General features: G+C 39.3%; 4 protein-coding genes across 4 annotated transcripts; 2 read left to right on the top strand and 2 right to left on the bottom strand.

The window, feature by feature from the left end:
- Window positions 1-11: 11 nt before the first annotated feature.
- RB195_022125 (uncharacterized protein) lies at window positions 12-497 on the top strand (the record flags this gene model as incomplete). The annotated part of the gene is made up of 1 exon (XM_064209146.1): window positions 12-497. The coding sequence occupies one exon, from the start codon at window positions 12-14 to the stop codon at window positions 495-497; it is 486 nt and encodes a 161-aa protein (XP_064065027.1).
- Window positions 95-7,434, top strand: RB195_022126 (uncharacterized protein; the record flags this gene model as incomplete). The annotated part of the gene is made up of 5 exons (XM_064209147.1): window positions 95-174; window positions 4,559-4,624; window positions 6,966-7,020; window positions 7,131-7,246; window positions 7,305-7,434. 5 exons carry the CDS (start codon window positions 95-97, stop codon window positions 7,432-7,434), a joined length of 447 nt encoding a protein of 148 aa, XP_064065028.1.
- On the bottom strand, window positions 2,266-2,532 carry RB195_022127 (uncharacterized protein; the record flags this gene model as incomplete). The annotated part of the gene is made up of 1 exon (XM_064209148.1): window positions 2,266-2,532. The coding sequence occupies one exon, from the start codon at window positions 2,530-2,532 to the stop codon at window positions 2,266-2,268; it is 267 nt and encodes an 88-aa protein (XP_064065029.1).
- Window positions 7,435-9,815: 2,381 nt separating the features above from the next.
- RB195_022128 (uncharacterized protein) lies at window positions 9,816-13,691 on the bottom strand (the record flags this gene model as incomplete). The annotated part of the gene is made up of 2 exons (XM_064209149.1): window positions 9,816-9,901; window positions 13,556-13,691. 2 exons carry the CDS (start codon window positions 13,689-13,691, stop codon window positions 9,816-9,818), a joined length of 222 nt encoding a protein of 73 aa, XP_064065030.1.
- Between the last annotated feature and the right edge of the window lie 5,644 nt (window positions 13,692-19,335).

Genomic DNA, 19,335 nt, shown 5'->3' on the forward strand with positions numbered 1-19,335 from the left:
AAATGGCAACAATGGTACTGTGCGACAAGAAAGTCCCTGTTCGACTGAAGTCGAAGATCTACAGGACGGTTGTGCGTCCTGTTGCCCTTTACGGATGCGAGTGCTGGCCGACGACGAAAGCCTTGGAAAGAGTGCTGCACGCTATGGAGATGCGGATGTTGAGGTGGACGATAGGTGTAACGCTAAAAGAGAAAGTATCCAACGATACTGTACGTTCCATCTTCGGCATCGTCCCGATAACTGAGAAGATGAATGAGGCGCGACTGAGATGGTTTGGTGAAGTCTTGCGGCGGGAGGAAGATTCTGTTGCCAAAACCGTTCTGAAGCTCGACGTTTCAGGAGTGAGGCCGCGTGGGAGGCCAAAGATTCGCTTGTTAGACCGTGTGAAACTGGATATGATAGATGAACGTTTATGTGCGGCTGATGCAATGGATAGAACAAAATGGAAGACAAGAAGCAGAAAAGCGGACCCTGCAACAACGCGGGACAAACGCTAGGAAGAAGAAGAAGAATGGCACAAATATAATTTCACAGAAAATCCCACTAATATTAATTTCCACTCATCAGTGAAGGGGAGCGATGCGAACAGCACAGAAAGTCTGAAGTCCGGCTTTAGCCGGACATTTATATATTATTATCTATATTATTATTATATTATATTATACTATAATATAGTATATTATACTACATTATATAATAATTATTATATTATAATATAATATAATATAATATATTGTATTATATTATATTACATAGGAGTATATGCATCACCATCCAGAAAACACTAAGTAGAGTTTGCTCTAGAGACTTCTTTTGCAAGTTCGACCTGTATAAAATAATTATTAAATTATATTATAGTGGTGCTTAATTTTATTGCAGCTATAATGATCCTGGCTTAATTAGCTATTCACAAAATCTTCGACAAAAACCGTCGTAATTCTCCCATCCTAGAATAAGGACTCAAATAAAACTTGGAATAAGGTTGCATTTTAAAGGCATCACCCCACGAATCTGAGGTGGTACGGGTTTCAGGTGGAGTATTCGTCTACGGGATAGCAGATTGTGGAGGAAGGTGTGATTCCGTCCATTTCTTTCTGATTGCCGTAAAAACGGCCCGGAAGATGCGGCGCGCGCACAAGGTTGGTGCGTTCCAATCGAACTCGTTGCAGAAAATAGTGCGCCGGAACGCTGCAAGCCGTATCTTCCGGGCCATTTTCTACGGCAATTAGGAAGAAATGGACGGAGTCACACCCTTCTCCATAATCTACTATCCCGTATACGAATACTCCACCGGAAATCCGTACCACCCCAGATTCATGGGGTGATGCCGCTAAGAATTATAACAACACTAATTTTCGGGATAAGTGTGGTCGCAGGCGTAGATTCGTACATTCAGTCATATTGACAGGAACATGACATCAGCTGGTGATCTCGTCTCACGCATCTGCACGCATGAAAATATGTCTGGATGCACAGATACATATATGGATCCTATATCCACATAGATATCACAATATTTCAATCGATTTCGACTAAACTTAACACGCGTGCATACTGAGGCCGAAGTAGTAATGCGACAACTCTCTACTATTACAAGTGAGAACAAATCCATCTATCAATCATTTTAGTTCTTTTGATTTTGATATACCTTTGTCTTAGAGGCAGTAAGCAGATCTTTCAGGAAGTATTCTATTTCACATTCTGATTAGGGAGTTTGTTTTCTTTTTTTTCTTCACGAAATATTGATTTGAACTGCTTTTTGAACTCTCTGTTTTTTCGACTAGATCACGTCACCTACAGTGCCGAAAGTTCCCAAATAAGCGGATATGTGTGTAGCAGTCATTTTGAATGTGGAAATCCATTTACGGATTTCTTTTTCGAGACCATCATCTACTTGACAAAATCTAGAATACACAGTGTTTCCAACGAAGCGATTGCAGTGAATGAGCAGATCAGTTTCGTCTGCATCGACTTGAGTGTATTTACCATGTTACAACAAGAAGGGCCGTTCGTGAGTAACTCGCAGACGACGCAGCAGGTGCTATCAACCCCACCAAACTCTTCGTCAAGAAATGAGGAAGGTGTTTTTTTTTAGGTATGCGGCTGTCTTCATCGCAAGATGGATATACCTGACAGTGGACATTAAGTTATGACGGACGATAAGGAACAAAAGAATTGTGCAAATAAGTGTGTAAGTGCATCTATCAATGTAAAAACGATAAATGGGGATTGTTGTTAGAGAACAATTTGAGACAACTAGGCTTCTCACTGCTTACCCGCATCAGATCTGGCAGTATTGTGTCGGGAAAGCCGAGTTGGAGTGCTTGGAGGTCTGCTGGGAGGTCTAGACGGAGGTCTGGATGGTGGATTTTGATAGAGGTATAGCGAGACTAGAGGAGTTGTGGTTGCAGTGGGTGAGCTGCAGGTGAGGGCACCAACCGCAGTGCTTGATTTTCTGCGCGGTGGTCCTGGATTATATAGGTTATGAAGAGTGAGACGACGGAACGAGTGAGCACCCGCGGTGGCCGCCATCTACTGACAAGCTGTTACACCAAGGTGACAGGGAACTCTCAAATATCGTGGCAAGCAAAGTGACGCAGACACAGGTAAGCCAGAAAAGCGTCGTTGTATAGACAAAATATAGGTGCTAGTCAAAAACATTTGTTCAGTTTGTACCTCTTATGTCAGTCCATATCACTGAATAAACCAAATACTATACATTCGACAGAGTGCGATTCGTCGCTGCTTACCTTGCAGATTGACACTTGTTTGAGAATGCCGTGTCACAGATGACGTTTTTGCTGTGCATTAGACGAAGACTGCACTTTATGGTCTAGGGAATTGAAAAAAAAAGTAATGTGTGGGGCAATCACGGCAGGATAGTGTGTATCAGAGGTAAATTCGGCGATTTCTATACTATCTTGCAGGGTGTAATATGCTCGGAAGAAAGTAGACCTCAACAATGGTGTTCCTCCTAAGTTCATTATCTGGCTCACTTCCGCTTAGAGTAAAACAGTAGGGAACTTTTTAAAACCAAGCGTAGTAGTTCATAGTGTTGTCCTAGAATATTTGCTAGGCTACTTCAATTTTCGTGAATCTCATGAATAAACTGAAGGTTGCCTTCAGAGACGCTTTGAAAGAAGTAATTATTGAGTTCTGATGTAATAAGTATTGGAGCGATGCGCTGACTTCTGTTTCAAAGAGGAGCTCGATAGAAAATTCTGTCAACATCAAGTGTTTACACTCGTTCCTACAGCACAACAGATCTCTGTAGCTGCATACTCATCTTGGTGGCATCCGCTGAGATTTTTTTTTGCGTAATCAAAGAACGCTCTCGTGCATACACATTGTGAAGTTCAAATAAGTTCCATTTTAAGGACGTTTCGTCATTAAAGAAGGATGGGCTACTTCTCCCAGCTCGACGTTTGTTTTACATGTTGCAGATTTTATAAAATTGATGCTAACTTCATGTTTTGATAACATAGGTAGTGTTTCTATTATTAAATTGTTAAATATTGTCCACAACGTTCTGGAGATTTAAGAGTACGTGAAGATTAATAGCAGCTATTTATTATTGCATTCCAAGATTTGCGGATGTTTTTGCAGGTTGTACAGAAATAGCGAAATTAATACCACGTGAGAAAAAACATCTTCATGGCATCACCCCAGGAATGTGGTGTGATATGGATTTTCATTGGAGCTATATTGGGTCATAGATTATGAATACAGGGGTGGTTCCGATCATCCCTCTTTGCATCACTGCAAACAGGCGGCTTCGGAATGCGGTTCCTTACAACGTCATCTATTGCAATGCGCCACGTTACGTTAGGGCCCCGACCCCGCCTGTGATTGGTCCGAATGGACTTTCGACGAATCGCTGACAAGACAAGCTGACTGATGCAGTGCGTGAAAAACGCGAAAACCCTCTGATGCCACACTGCTGCATTACAACGCGAGACCTCATATGGCAAAGGTAACGCAGCAATCTTAGGAGAAGCTGGGTTGAACGACCTTGGCCCACCCTCCCTATAGTCCGAACCGTGTTCCATCTGACTATCACTTGTTCCGAGCCCTGAAGCAGCATCCGCGCGAGAAATCTTTCACTGACCTCGATGAAAAACATTTTCAACGACTTTTTCCTTGCCTCTCTCCCCCTGGAAGACAGACACTGAGACTTTGACCTTTGAGTGTTTAGATGTTGTTGATAATGACGATGATCAATTATGGCAATTTCATCACTGATTTTTGAGTTGTACAAATAAAATTTAAAAAAACTCCTATTTTTTAAATAAGAAAATATGCAAAGACCCAACACAAGAGGCCACCAACAATTGGGATAAGAGGTTTGCTGCTTTAGTGCTAAAATAGTATGCGAGGCGTAAAACGTCCCATATGATGCGCCCACTGCGAATTACAAAACTTCTCTCTGCTTGTGCAGTATTTCAGCGAGGAGAGGAGCGAATAATTGTTTGTGCGGACGCGTCTTACGTTTTCAGAGCCAAGCGTGGTGATTGAACACAACCTTCTTTCGAAAATCTTTTTGTTTTAACTATTCTAGGCAAAGGCACTGTTCAAAACAAAAGCACATGCACAAAGAAGAGACAGCATCGATGACCGAGCATTAGTAAGTGGAATGGGAGCATAGCTTTAAGTATGAAAGTGGAAAAACGCAAAGGGGAAGTCTTTTAACGTTTAAATTTCTGATTATGGTCCAATAGTTGTGTACTAATTGGAAATTTTAGTTACAATAACATTGTTACCGCCAACGCAACTTTTGTTAGAAGACAATACGTGCTTACTAAACATTTAGCAACCAAATTCCGGATGTTTAACATTCCAACGTACTGGGTCTTTCCATACATATCTTTCCCCACTTTTAATTTTAAATTTTGGACCAAAAGCCAAAAGGAGAATAGTTACCCTTGCTCAACGTCCAACTGCAAATTTCAAACAGAGGATGGGATTAGCGCTGCCATCCGGCGGTCTCTGAGAAAAGCTAATCTTGAAGACTCAGTTGCTATCGTGGAGCTCCCCCTAGTAACCTTGGGCAAAGGCTCATTCGTAATCACCCATATGATCGTATTTGCATTACACCGGAGTGCAAAATATGCCCAGATAACAACGAGGGTGATTGCATGAGTTCATGTGTTGTTTATATGTGTTGATTTTCTGTGGGCAGTGTGGTGACGAATACATAGGAGAAACACCTAGACTTCTATGTATTTGAATCAAAGAACATTTGAATGGCAGAAGGAAATCATGTTACTCATTGCATTAGGTGGTCATAAGGTGCGACGCCATAACGGAGAGATTTTGAAGTTAAGATCACGATTTTGGCGCTCGAACCTAGTATTGCGGCGTGCAAGGCTCTGGAGGCTAATTGGATCCATTCCAGGGGCCCAAATATGAATCGCAAAGAATAATGCTGCTGCATTAGGCGGGAACTCGCGCCCTATTTAAGGTTGATATTTGATTGCGCCAGTCGCCTCACAACAGGTATCTAGCAGTGTCAGGATAGTCATCTGATCATAAGATACGATGTTCTCTTCTACTGGTAGCAATGAGGCTCAACAGCAAACGTAGGGCTTTCTCTGTTGGACGGATAAGGCATTTGATTGGTCTAATCAGTTCGATTTCACCCTTTCTTTCAGGCTTTAAAGAAGGCGATATTACCAAAACGTTAGCCACGAACAAAGGATAGTAACAACCTCGTGTCCCGCTCAATTAAAGAAATCAATTATTGAAACATCAACATGCCGAGGTTTGTCGAAAGTCGTACATAGCGAAGAAAAATTGTCGTGAAGATAAGGCAACGACAAACGCGCACTATTTTTGCACGAACTTAATATGTTCTTTATAACGTGGCTTAACCTTTTGAGCTTCTGTGCAACAAGCAATCGCAACGTCAACAACATAAACATCACAATCGAGCGTTCGTTTCGCAAAACATCTCAGTGATCGCTCAAAGAAACAATATTCACGTCAGAGAAGATAAAGATTTCTTCGAAAATATCATGGGATATTCCGAGAAATGAGGCGGATGTAGTGTGGTCGGTAAGAGGTTCCGCTGTAACGGTACGATCGATCGATGGTTCGAAACCGCCCTAGTGCCACCCAAGTCTTTCATCCTTCTGGGCTCGATAAATTGATGCCAGGCTTCTGTGGGAGCATAGAAACAATGACTTGTTGCGGCGACTAGGCCCTCCAAATCATTGTATAGGCTAGTTACGCGTCTATAAACCCTGTACGATTCTGAATTGAATGCGTTGACGTATCACAAGCGGATTGATTAACGCCAGACACTTTATCCTCTATCCGCTTCATTCTGAGAAATATTTGGAGATCGAAAATACTGGTAGAAGAATATACTTGCCATAAGATCGTGGGTATGCTCAACGAGACATCACACGGGCTCACACGAGCTACATCCTTCAGTTCCCCACAATATCGATGTTTTAATCAAAAAAAGAACTTCAGTTGTGCAACAGTCCACACAAATCTCCTATAGGACTGTTATTTTTGTAAAGTTTTTGAGAGAATCACTGTACATACTACGTCGATATAGCCTAATGTGACATCTCTTCGAATTGCAACCCAACAGAAATTCCCAGAAATTCTACGGAATCAAGAACAGTGATTATGTTCTACCTTTAGACCGACGATTGATGCACTAACCATAATCAATATATGCAAATCACAGCTGTTTATTATTCGTTTGCTAAACAATATATGCAGGTCAAGTCAAATTTGTTGTATATTCGGTTTATTCGTATATAAACAACTTTGACAAAGAAATGTTAACTTCAATTTAGCTAGCCCGCACTGCCATGACTTTGCTGAACCTTAAATACCGAAACGAAGAGATGATTTTTGTAGTAGGACAAAATACAAGTATTTCCCAACAATTACCTTTCTTGAAAATTTAACTCCTGATTATCTCAAGATTTTCCCTAAGCATATTCTAGTATCACACAGCTGATATCGAAAGTGGCCATGTTTGTACCCAAGAAACTTGAAAAGGTACTATTCGGAAATTTTTAACATATTAAAGTTAAAATCGGCCTTTCGTATGCTCCCGACGAATAAAGGAATATTTGTTCCAAAACGTATTTACGTTAGCGTAACCTCAGGTCTTTGGTCCGGAACCTTCGGTATACTCAAGAAAAAAGGAAACTCCTTATGTAATGGCAACAATATCCGAAATTCAACGAATCAGCAACGTTCTACCATGGGCTATTCCACACAGGTAAAAATGAAAAAGAAAAAACTTAACATCTTTCCATTCGTAGTATAATGCTGTCTAGCACAATGAACGATGTATTCATCAATGGATACTTCATTGCTAAAGGAACAGAAATAATGCCTCAGTACGGTTGTGTCCTGAACGATCCGAATCTATTTCCAAATCCTGATCAGTTCCTTCCAGAAAGATAGGTCATCAAAGCATTAGAAATTGAAAAAAGGCCGAAGGCCTTAAGAATACTTTTAGATTCCTCGATTCAGATGGTGTATATCGACCACGAATGGAATTTAGACCTCTTGGAATGGGTGCTAGAGTTTGTTTGGGGGAACTTCTAGCAAGATGGGAACTCTATTTTATTTTCACAACCTTACTAAAAAAAGATTACATTTACCTCAATAGGTAAGGCGAAATTGCTAGTACACAAAAATAAAAAAATAATTGCACAAAAATAATCGCAGAAAATGAAACAAAGCAAAAAGTTTTCAGTTACACCTTATTGAGATCCGGGATAATGCTTATTAAGACTGTGTTGGTACTTTATCGAACTATAATGTCCTAGTATTAAGAACAATGTTGGAAAGAAGACATGCATTGGCTTTAGATATGTATAGAGAAAGATGGGTACACAAAAGGGTACTTTCTCCATACCAGATTTATTTCGGATTAGTGCTCTTTTTCTGATGGGCCGCATAAGTGTGTAGCAGTTACTGACCGCGAGTTTTGTAGCAACTTCGATAGACTCTCGTCTTTCCTCTCTTTTAGTGCAAACGGAGGTGGCCGTGCGAAACATATTTCGTACTACCGACCTTTTAACTTGCGCGGGATGAGCAGAAAGGAAGTGAACCAGGATACTCTTATTTCTGGGTTTGCGGTACCACTTTCTCCTGTGCGTTCTGTTTGAAATATGCACTTGGACGTTTACGAAGGTACCCATTCTGCTCTAGGCTTATCCCGAGTGAACTTCATATACTCCGACTGCTCATTTACTACCTTGAAACAGTTGTCCATCTCTGTTTGAGACGAACAGACAAGGAAACAGCTCGTCGATATATCGGCAATAAAGCAAAGATCGTGTTTCCCAAAATATTTCGATGCTCAATTTTAGCCATGAAAGCAATGACGAGCGTTGATGCCAACCGCTGTCCCATAGCAAGACCCCCGATTTGAGCAAAATAGTTGCCCGACCATCTAAAGACAGTGCATTTGAGAAATTCCCTAAAAACAACCATCAACTGCTCCACGGAAAAACCATACAGGTTTATTGAGCTCTGGTGTTTAGTTTTAGTTGGGTGATTTATTTACATGCTGAGGAACTCATATATTTCTCTTATTTTTTACGTCTTTTTTACGTATACGTCAATTCCTTAAGGTCATTTTAGAAAGATTGTCAAATTAAACCAGATTTCTTTTCAATCGAAGTTCCATTGTGGCACAACTACGGCACAGATAACTTAAGCCATCAGCTATACAAAAAGGCACTTGAAAGGAAGGCTGGTGACGACGGATTTAGGGGACATTGAAGATGAATCCGTCTCAAAATCTGCTTGAGAAGAAGTACTTTATGTTGGTCCATTTTCAATCCTACACAAATTCATGAACTCTATATGTGAAGACGAAAGAACACTTAAAAACAAAAAAAGAACCATATATGCAGCTTCCCAAGTGGTATGTAATTTCAGTCCAAAAAGAAACAGATGGGAACATTGATGATTTCAGTGAAATGCGCTACAGGTAAGAGCAAGTTTTTTTTTATGCTGCCCTTTTTATTAGGTTCACTATTCTTCAACATTTTTAGGATGTACAGCGCAACAATTAGAATGCACTTTGCTAAAATCGCGAATCACTCTCATAGTTTTCAAAAACCTTTTTATGTGTCAATAGCTAACCCTACGACTCTACGCTGTGCTCGCCATTGACGGAATTGTCGGGTAAATGCCGTCCCTAGCCTTCTTTGATGAATATATCGAAATCGAAAGCGAAAATCTAAGAATAACAAAGACAAAAGGCAACTTCTCTTTGCTCAGTTCTTCTACATTGAGATTCCGCTTTCTCTTCGAATCGCATTTGTTGACCTTTGTACACAAATCTGACATTGTGAATCAGTTTCATTACATCCTAGCTCATTTGATCTCCTTGCTTTACTTGCTGGCGCCGGTAAGCCAGTTCGATGACGACGATAGGCACGAAATTTGTATTCAGAAATTATTGCTACAGAATATATCAATATATATCAATATTAGTCCATTTAGATTTTCTCAACATTGTCATCCAAGATAGAACGGCAGATTAAAGAATGAAACGACTTCTCCAAAAACTTTCTTCTTCCTTGAGTTGAAATGTGGTTAGGTTGCTTCAATCATTTCGAAGAGTTGGATTCAAAAGAAGTCGATGACAAACTCAATCACTTTTTGAAAATGACTAAACTCGCATGAAAAGGGCATCATCACTAGTACAGGTGCAAAGAGTTGCTTCGTCAAGAAATTCTATTGTTACTCCACTTCACGTGCCTTCATTTTGCAACTTCTGAAGATCTAAGAAGTATCTTTTTGACAAATTGTCAGTTCAATGCTCTTCAACCATTCGATTCCAGAAATTGTAGAGGTTGTTTCGTGGTTTCATTGCGATACTTCCAAATTGGTTCCAAAATCCATTTACTACCTTAAAAATCCAACAGCGGAAAATTTCTTGAACGTTATGTTTAACTAGAATGGAACATGCACCGAAAAATGTTAGACGACATGTCCTGCAGATTGAAAGTATGCGGAAGATATTGAAAGTAATCTTTAGATAATGACTTAAGAACATAAAATAAAATTAAAACCAGTGCGAAAAGCTTCCAGTCTCGGCTACTTTCACATTGGGAATGGAATTATAATTAAAGAAACTACATCCTAGACATCGTTCTCAACGTTCCTCTTAAATTTGATAACGACCTTATGACACTGTATTTGGACCGGTCCACACGTGCTCGCTCTTATTCTTGCAATGTTGGAAAATTTCACCGATCATACAACAAAGCTGATACTAAATATCCAGCACATAGGCCACTGCAATTTTCCTTGGATACATTGCTTCTCATTGAATACTCAATAACGAAGAGAAGGGAGATAGTTAGAAATAAATGTCTGATAGTGAGTGCATTATTACCAAAAAAAATATCACTTGTAAAATGAACAAACAAAGTGTATTGGACAAAATATGTAGTGTGCTCACAAGGCTCTGAAAGCGACTTTCATGTTGGGTTTCTAATTTTTGATACCAGCATGCTTCTGTATGCCAAAACTTCGGTGCCAGCTCAACAAAGTGCCAAATTGAAGTTCTCTCAAAGCCATTAAAATATTGATCGAACAGTACCATAAAAATATGCACTTGAAAGCATTACAAAACACACACACACACACACACACACACACACACACACACACACACACACACACACACACACACACACACACACACACACACACACACACACACACACACACACACACAAAATAATATAATAGTCAACAGCGTAGAGTGCTAAGCAACATTTACTCATGCCGGGGTCAACGGTGGTGATGAGACACAACCCTCTCGAATACGAAAATTCCCTCCCTCCCCCGAACCCCTCCCCCCCCCCCCCCCCTCCCCTCTCGCGACCTCCCTTCTTCTCCTTCTCCAACGTTCCTGCGGCAGTTCTCGATTGCTGCTAATTCAATATATTGGAAATCTCATTCGTTTCGAAAAGTCGAAAAGTAGCCGAGGAACAAATGGCAAAGGTGAAAATCGGTAGCTGACAGAAGCAAAGAAATACCGTTTACTAGGAGACGCAAGTTTGCTGAAATGCTGATGAAATACTGGTATTGAAATATTTTCATTTTTATTTTATTCTATTTCTGCTCTAAAATTTATGAATTATATTCAAATTCTGATTAACGCACATTATACGACAAAAAAATAGAATAGTCAGGTGCGTAGGTCGAATTACAGAGGGACGAAGAAAAAAAGCGAAAAAATCAACATTTTGTCCCTGAAATATGACAATGTGGCCTCCTAGGTCCGGCTCCCGACTGAGGCAAATTTTTGCAAAAGAGACAGAAACTTGAAAGAACTTCTAGAAAAATGTAACTTTACATAGTATGCAGCAGTTTAAAAGTGAATTCAACAAAATTTAATTGTCAAAAAAGCTCAGATTCTGTACACATTGTTAGGTCTGGGAGATCGCGAATAACTTCGTCATAAGAGGACCAAAAGAAAAAGTTTAGGTAGTTTTTGAGAGAAGAAGGTTTGCTTTTTCGAACTTCTAGTCTTTTCAGAATTTTGATGGAACAGAGATGGGAAAATTGAGATCTTTCCCATCTTTGTCCCATCAAAAACTTGTAAAAACGACGAGAACAGAGATGGGTTGATGCTGCATCTTATAGAGAAAATCCTCAGCTACAACAATCTGGAATTAGGCAAGATATTACATAGGAATATTTTGCGCTGGTTATCATGCACTCATAGTTATACTCAGTTCACAACTGGCCACCGCACACTTCCTTCCGACCCCCTTCCCTTGCAACTCCCTCCCTTTACTACCCCCCATCACACGCTTGACCCTGACTCATACCGTTTTTTTTTCATGCAAGTGTAGCGCACTCGGAAAGAGCTTCTGCTGCGACAACACGGTTGACGGTCCGAAACCGCTCCAAAACCAACCAGGCATCTCATTCTTCCCAGGTCGATAAATTTGTGCCAAAATTCTCCGATAGGATGGAAACACTAACTTGACACATCGGCTAAGCTCTGCAAGTCGTACAAGTGCAGCTGCACATGCGTTCATAACCCTCAAACGATTGAGAATTGATGTCGAGCGCATAGGTGCATCCCCGTAAGGACTGAATGATCAGTACCTTACACTTAATCCTTCGGGTTTTTTTTTACGGATGCAACGCCCCAAGGGTGGGTGTAGTGTAGCGGCTAGAGGTTCCGCTTCCTGCACGATCGATCGGAGGTTCGAATCCGCCCCAGTGCTCACCAAGCCTTTCATCCCTCCGTAGTCGATAAATTGGTACCAGACTTGTCTGGGAGGATAAAAACACTGACTTGACACATCGGTTAGCCACCGCCAGTCATTGTATAGGCCGCTTACACGTTCGTAGACCTCAAACGATTTTGAATTGAAGTGAACGTGGGGGCGCTTCCCAAGCGGATTGATTAACGCCAGAAATTTTGTCCTTTAACTTCAACGCCTCAATTAAATGTATAAATCACAGTAATATATCAGTTCCGCGTAGTAAACTCTAAAAAAAAAAGTATTACGATGTTTTGACCTTCTCTTAATAAGATAAGATTAATACAAGCTTCGTTTAATTAAAACGATTGAAACAAAAATAGACACGAAAGTACTATATGCTTAGAGACTTCGTGTGAGAAATGAGAAATGTTTGCAGATCAAAACCGAAAAACCCGGAGCAACACGCATACTCATGGTAGTTGTTGTTCCCGTTCTTTCTGGATTATAAAAAGAAAGAGTGCGGATTTTTTAGCATTGATACCACGTACCAATTGAATAAGTCGCCTATCGTTCTTCAAATCAGATCTTTATTACACTCTCGTTTGAAAAGAAACCGGTGATTGCCAATTATGTGAGTCATGTCACTAAAAATGACTTTCTCGAGATGATCCTTCATGAGATTAACATATTTCCTTGAGATGCGCCGCTCTTGTGCATTGGGGACGTTTTTGACTTTTTATTGATGTGCGCGCAACCCAGCGGTCAAGACAAAGGCATTTCAAATCCCATTAAGCGAGAAAAACCTGCAACTTCTTTGGGCAGGATATCTCTTTTTTATTTGAAGTTTACGTCCATTAAATATAAATCGTTTCAAATCCAAACGCAACTAATGACAGTCCACTTAGAAGGACTTGTTTTCAAGCAAAACCTAGGTTTATCAGTAAATTGTTCCCATGGCAAAATGGATTGCATCGCGTGCTCAAAGTGAGGGCTCACATATGGAGTGCAACAATAAACTTGCTGCGATTGATCTAAGATGGAAGATAGACGTTTAAGAAACTCGTCTGTAAAATCCGCTCCCCCCCCCCCCCCCACGCAAGAAAAGCACTCAGATTGAGTTACAGAAGCTGTTTGTTGGAGATACATACAAAGCACTCATGTTTTTGAACAATTGCGAGAGCAATAGTTTATAACTCAGAATTCACCTCAAAAAGAAGTCGTATGACGCAAAATCAGAGTGACCGACCAGTTTTTTTCACTTATTGAATAAATAGATGTTCGAACAAACGGATGTGAAAACGAAACGGAGGAGCAGTCGTAATAGTTCTCACCGCCATCTTCTCTGCCAGTTTTCCTCTCTGACGCATGTGGATGTAAACTGGGAGTCCGAATAAGCGGATGAATAGAAGGTGTACGAATAAGTTGACCATACGCATGAAAAGTAGCCGATGCAGCAGTTGATCCCATGTGCGATGTTTAGGAAATCTGTGAATGATGCAAAGGAATTAGTTCAGACTTTTTTTGGCAAAACCGACGAGCAAAAATATCAGTTGGCAAACAAGTAACAGGAGCACAATGAAAAATAAGCTAACCGCAGAGCTTTTCTCCAGAAAATGAAAGCCTTCCTTTCGGATTTTTGAGAAAATACGAGAGTTAATGTATGATTAAGCAAATGTTCGAATTCCACAATTTCGTACCACTTGCGCACATTTTCACATTTGACCAATATATGTGAACATGTGGGACAGTTACCGTAGTACGTGGAGCAGTTGGTAGCTGTTCTAAATGGATTAACACTGCCACACACCCATGTTATTAGCTTAGGAATTGGTGGGCGTGTCTTTGTTAGGATGCTTGGCGAGAGAACGATGCCACTGCAACAACTACACGCTCATTATCAACGCTGCAAAGAAAACTAGCGATGTTGTAAATAGGAGACTAGATGCGCCTTACGAACAGAATGGTCGAGTAGGAAAATTTAAGCCATAAGAAACTAATGTGAAGCGAAAATCGTTAGAAATAATTTGTTATAGAAATAAGTTGGGGTGTCCGGTAGCAAGATTTCGCCTGCTTAGAGCACCTGTATACTTTCATCAAGAATGCGCTTAGTTTGCTTCTTCTGCTAATAAATTATTCGTTTCTCGTTCACAGATCCGGTAATGTCGATGCCGAACTTAGTTCAATGTATATTGACCTCAAACAGCAGTCTACTATTAACAATGGTAGAAGGGAAAGTGTGAACAAACGCGCACACATTCGTGGTTGCTTTGTAATTAAACAATACAATTAATATTAGGAAACAATAATTTTCTCCAAATCAATCACTTGCTGACATAGATATAATAGCACGCTAAGGGTTGAAGTTATTTGCGTTGATCAATCTCTTTGAGGTGCATCACTGCGTTCGACTTCAGTTGAAAACCGTCTAAGGTTCATGAACGCGTATGTGGCTTATACAATGACTTGTAGGAAAACAGCCGATGTATCGGTACATGTGGAAGAGAGCAAATTGGCGAATGAAGGGTTTTATAAAAGTTGAGAATTCAAAGGATGTCTGTCTAAATATTGCAAAATAACAAAAGCTGCAATCCAACACGATAGGATAGCCTTGTTTTCAGGCAAGACCCTCATAATTCTTAAGCTCAGCCAGATATGACTCAGAAGTCTTTAGGTCGAAAAAAAGCCTACAACATAACAATCTTCGACTTTGAAGGAAAGAGTATTCAAGCGATGTGAAATCTTGATATGAGTTCAAGTGGGGTCAACAAGCCGGTCAATTAGAAGGCAGCAGGACACAAAAGACGCGACGGGACATTGATTTCTATGCGACGATGCTCTAATGCCGACAATTAGATGAACGGCCCACACGGATTTCCGCCAACGTGAAGTGGTATTCGTCAGGTTTATTAAAAAAAGAGTGGACTAATTTTTCTAGATAAGACCATACACAATTTTAATAATGGGACAAGAAAATAGGAGAAAAATATCAACCTTATTTTATAACAGTTTGATGGCAGGAGCACCGAGTCATAATGCATTGGAATTTGGCTGTCCATTCGCCGACAGCCACTTAAACATATAATAGCTTAATTCCTTGCGAAACTTCTCAACCATTCTGCCTATTGCATATATGAAGCTAACTTAAGAGTAGAAGGGAAGTAACGTTTTGTTATCTGATTCAGGAATCCGAAGTTTAGAAAATCATAATGCATGCAATTATTAGAATTGTACAACAAACTCACATTGCTAGATCAAACTGTCGATTTGCGTTCGTTGAAGATCGAAGAATATGTGAGCTGGAGATTGATAACTTTCAGGTGGGTAAGGAATTCGAAAAGCCACTCATTTTCTGTTTCTGTTATGTGATAGAAGGCGTTACTATTTTCTTCCTCGGTGACACCAGTACGAATATAATAGTTATGGATTGAATAAATATCAAACAAGGACACTTTTTCTAGATTCGACTGGTTCGATTATCTTTCGAGCCAATCAGGAAGCGAGCAGTTTAAATGTTAATTCGGATTCACGAATGGATTTTCAGCGCAAGCTGTTCTAGATTTCTCTTAGCTTTCTCAGCGAAACTCCGTAACTTCAAGAAGAACTGACTAATCATCATATATTTCTGAAATCAATATTAATCACTCAACTAAGAGTGGAAATTGCAGCAAAATATGCTTAAGAAGTTACTTCAATTAAGAAAAATTATTTGCGTATTGAAACTTGCTAATATTGGGCGCATAAAATTTTTAAATCCAGGACAGGAAAGAATTGTAAATCATAGCCATTTTCCAAAACATGCTTTACTTTTCATTCCGAAAGTTTGTTCCTGTTATTAGTGGATTGATATACTGGAGAAGAGATGGCAAAATGTTCTTTTGATAACAGTAGAAATCGTGCAACGCTAACTGTTGATTTTCTCAGCAAACAAGATTATCGAAATACTTCAGTGGTCTGACAAAAAAAAGGCTGTAATATGAATACTTGGCGGACGGCAACTGAGACCCCAAGAGAAAGTGCATGGGATTTCTTGAAGGAAAGAATGATGCAGGGTTGCGATATATGGTTTTCAAGTTGAAACGGAGATTTCAAAGTTCCAGGGGTTCTTTTTCCTAGTGAAGCGGTGCTAACTTAGACTTTTCATGTGATCAATAATAATTTTTATTCGGCGTCAAGACATACGACAGCTATAAATCTGCTCTCCCATCCTCTAATAGCCGCACATATGCATAACTGTGTATTCTCATTTCTTAATGATTAACCTGGAAACACGGATAGTTTGGAACGAAATTTCTTTGGTGTGAGACTCACGGATTTACATAAGAGAAGAAAGGAATTCCGTGCTTGTTTTAGTGAGCACTAGTAGTACAAGATACTTTTTTGTTTGCATATTGCTAGCATATTTTGCACTACGCGAATTCGAAACGTTTTAATGAATAAATCAATGGTAATCTTGTTTTGAGCTGATTTCACCCGTGTTCGGATTATCATGCTTGAGGATCGCCATCCTCGGAAAAAAAAATCTATTTTAAAGTGTCTTAAGGACGAACATTATTTAATGAACTTGTATCCCACTGTGAATTAGAAAAGAATTTTCCAATGGTCCACAGGGACCGCAATGCAGCCATATAAGTGAAGGTTCCCCTCAGTATGTCATGCAAAATAAATGTTACATACAAATAAGCTTTCGTAGTTTGGTCTATGAAATTACGCTTAACTTATAAAATAGAACTTTTCTTGGCAACCAAGGCAAAGACAAATTAGTAGCAAATATGAATAGAGATATGAAAGTATTTTGTCTTCGCTCTCCTTCCTACATATTCTTGCAGTTTTTGATACATACAAAATAGGAAGAAGATTCAAATAATATTTTTGGAAAATTCAGAAATGCTTCTTTGTCAAAGAAGCCATCCAGAGAAGAGATTATAGTGGTCAGACCGGTGATAGTTTATGACACCATTCATTTCATTTCCGTTATTGCCTCGCATTAGGTTCCATTTTAATTTGTAGTTCTACTACTTTGTTCAAAAGTTTTTTTAAACCGTTGTTTCGTTCTGAAACCGTTGTTGTCTTTCATCCTCCGTAACTGTGCTATTCAGTGGAAATAGAAAATGGTGGCGATACACATCATCGACCAAAAAACTCTTAGTAAATGTTTTGATAGAAAGATAATCCCATAACATAACTTCAGATCGAAATTGTACTGTACAATAACTGGGTGCACATGATCTTAGAGAAAGTCACAACGAGAAAATGCGACTGAAGATTACATTAGGTTGAGTCACAAATAACTTCTATTTTGCTCTTCATACATTTATTGTGATGATGATTTATTGTGATTATGACATATTGAGCTCCCCTGCTTACTCTTTCGATGTTTGACGCGAATTTTATTTCAATATTGACTTCAAGATATCGTCATTGAAGTCTAAAGTATGATCCCTTGGTTTGTCTTTTAAAGTCAAATCTTCAGAACGGAATTTGAGGAACCACTTTTTGATACTCTTTTTTCAAGATGAACAAAAAATCAAACGGAATGCGCACAAAATTAGACAGCCGTCCAAAGATTATTCGAAATTCTCCCTGTGTAGCGACAACAAAGATACCTTGTTAGTGTAACCCTTTGTTAACAATAACATTAAGTACCTGAACGCAAATACATAATTTATTACATTATCCATTTTGAGTATACCATATGAAAGAAACATTTCGTATATTTGGAGACTACTCTTAACAGAAGACAGTACATCTAATCTCTATGTAACGCTTATTTAGTAGTGCAACACCTCCAATACAATCCTTCCTGCATTTATGAATACTTATCAGAGTAAAAGCAAGTAGGGATTCAGGCCACTCGCTTAGATAAAAACATCGCCATGAAAACAGTGAAAGACCAACTAAGAGGTAAAAACGAACCAGAAAAGATATGGTTAAAGCTTTGAAAAAACTAAGCTTATGGCTGAGCATCTTGGTGCCAAGGGTACGTTGGGATTTTTCTAACAGGAGGTCGTAAAAGTTAGAAGGGAGCCAGAGAGTCGTAAATGGTCTCATTCGACCCTTGTCTCTGAAGTAAAGTCGTAAAATATTTGGATAAATGATTGACGAAACCTGTACGTCGAAAATATTTTAGCTAGGATGAGGATACCCGCAACACAAAATGATGAAAAGAACCTATTCTTTATATCATGTTCTTCTAGGACTGGAAGTCACGTGCTCCTTAAGACAATCTAAACCATATGAGGACCACCAAAACCATGGGTTATTTTAACAAAATGTTTTAAAATTTTTTGCGTAATCATTTGTATAAGAGGAGTGGAACTAACCAGAACTGTCTTCATATTAAGGACTAAGAGGCCGTCGGAGACAAACTTCATTTTATTCATAGCTTTGCATTGCTCCAGCACTCATCCATTACGAAAAATTATATCACTATGTATATTGAAAATCTGACATTTAGTAAAATAGCTAATGAAAATTCGTCATTTAGTGAGATAGGTAATGCGCACGCTATTGAGAGGTTTACGTAGTGTATGCGCGTGGCGCAATATGATTTAGCTCCACTTTTACTAAAACGTTCAATTCAAAAAATGGATTTTGACATCATTACAATGCGAAAAAAAAACATCTACACCTAGAAGTAGGGGTAAAATTAGTGCAAAATAGGGCGCAGGAATTGCTGATTAACATCATACACAATAGATTTCAAATTTTCATTCAATACAATATTCGAGGGATGAAGAGACAGATCATGTCTATATTTCCGTAGAATCTTTCTGGCCTTCCTAGGCTTTTTTGAAGCATAATTGAGAAAGTCAAATTTTTGAGTTTTTCCCAACCAGCTTTAGATAGAGCCAAGACACCCAACGAGATTTAAAAAAATTGGTAGCTTTTGATTGATTTGCTTGAGCTATAGTGAAGATTGGTATTGATCTTTATTAATATTTAACGTTTCGGAGTTTTCGCCCTCGTTAGAACCTGAAAAAATTGAAGCCATCACTGATTTATTCTCTCAAACGCCTTATCACCCTACAGAAAGCATACAAACGGTTGGTAAACTCAAACAGAAACACATCGGCTAGTGATTACTTCACTTGCTGGATTTGGTAACTTCGTA

Source organism: Necator americanus, chromosome X (genome assembly GCF_031761385.1).
Source record: "Necator americanus strain Aroian chromosome X, whole genome shotgun sequence".
NCBI lineage: Eukaryota > Metazoa > Nematoda > Chromadorea > Rhabditida > Ancylostomatidae > Necator > Necator americanus.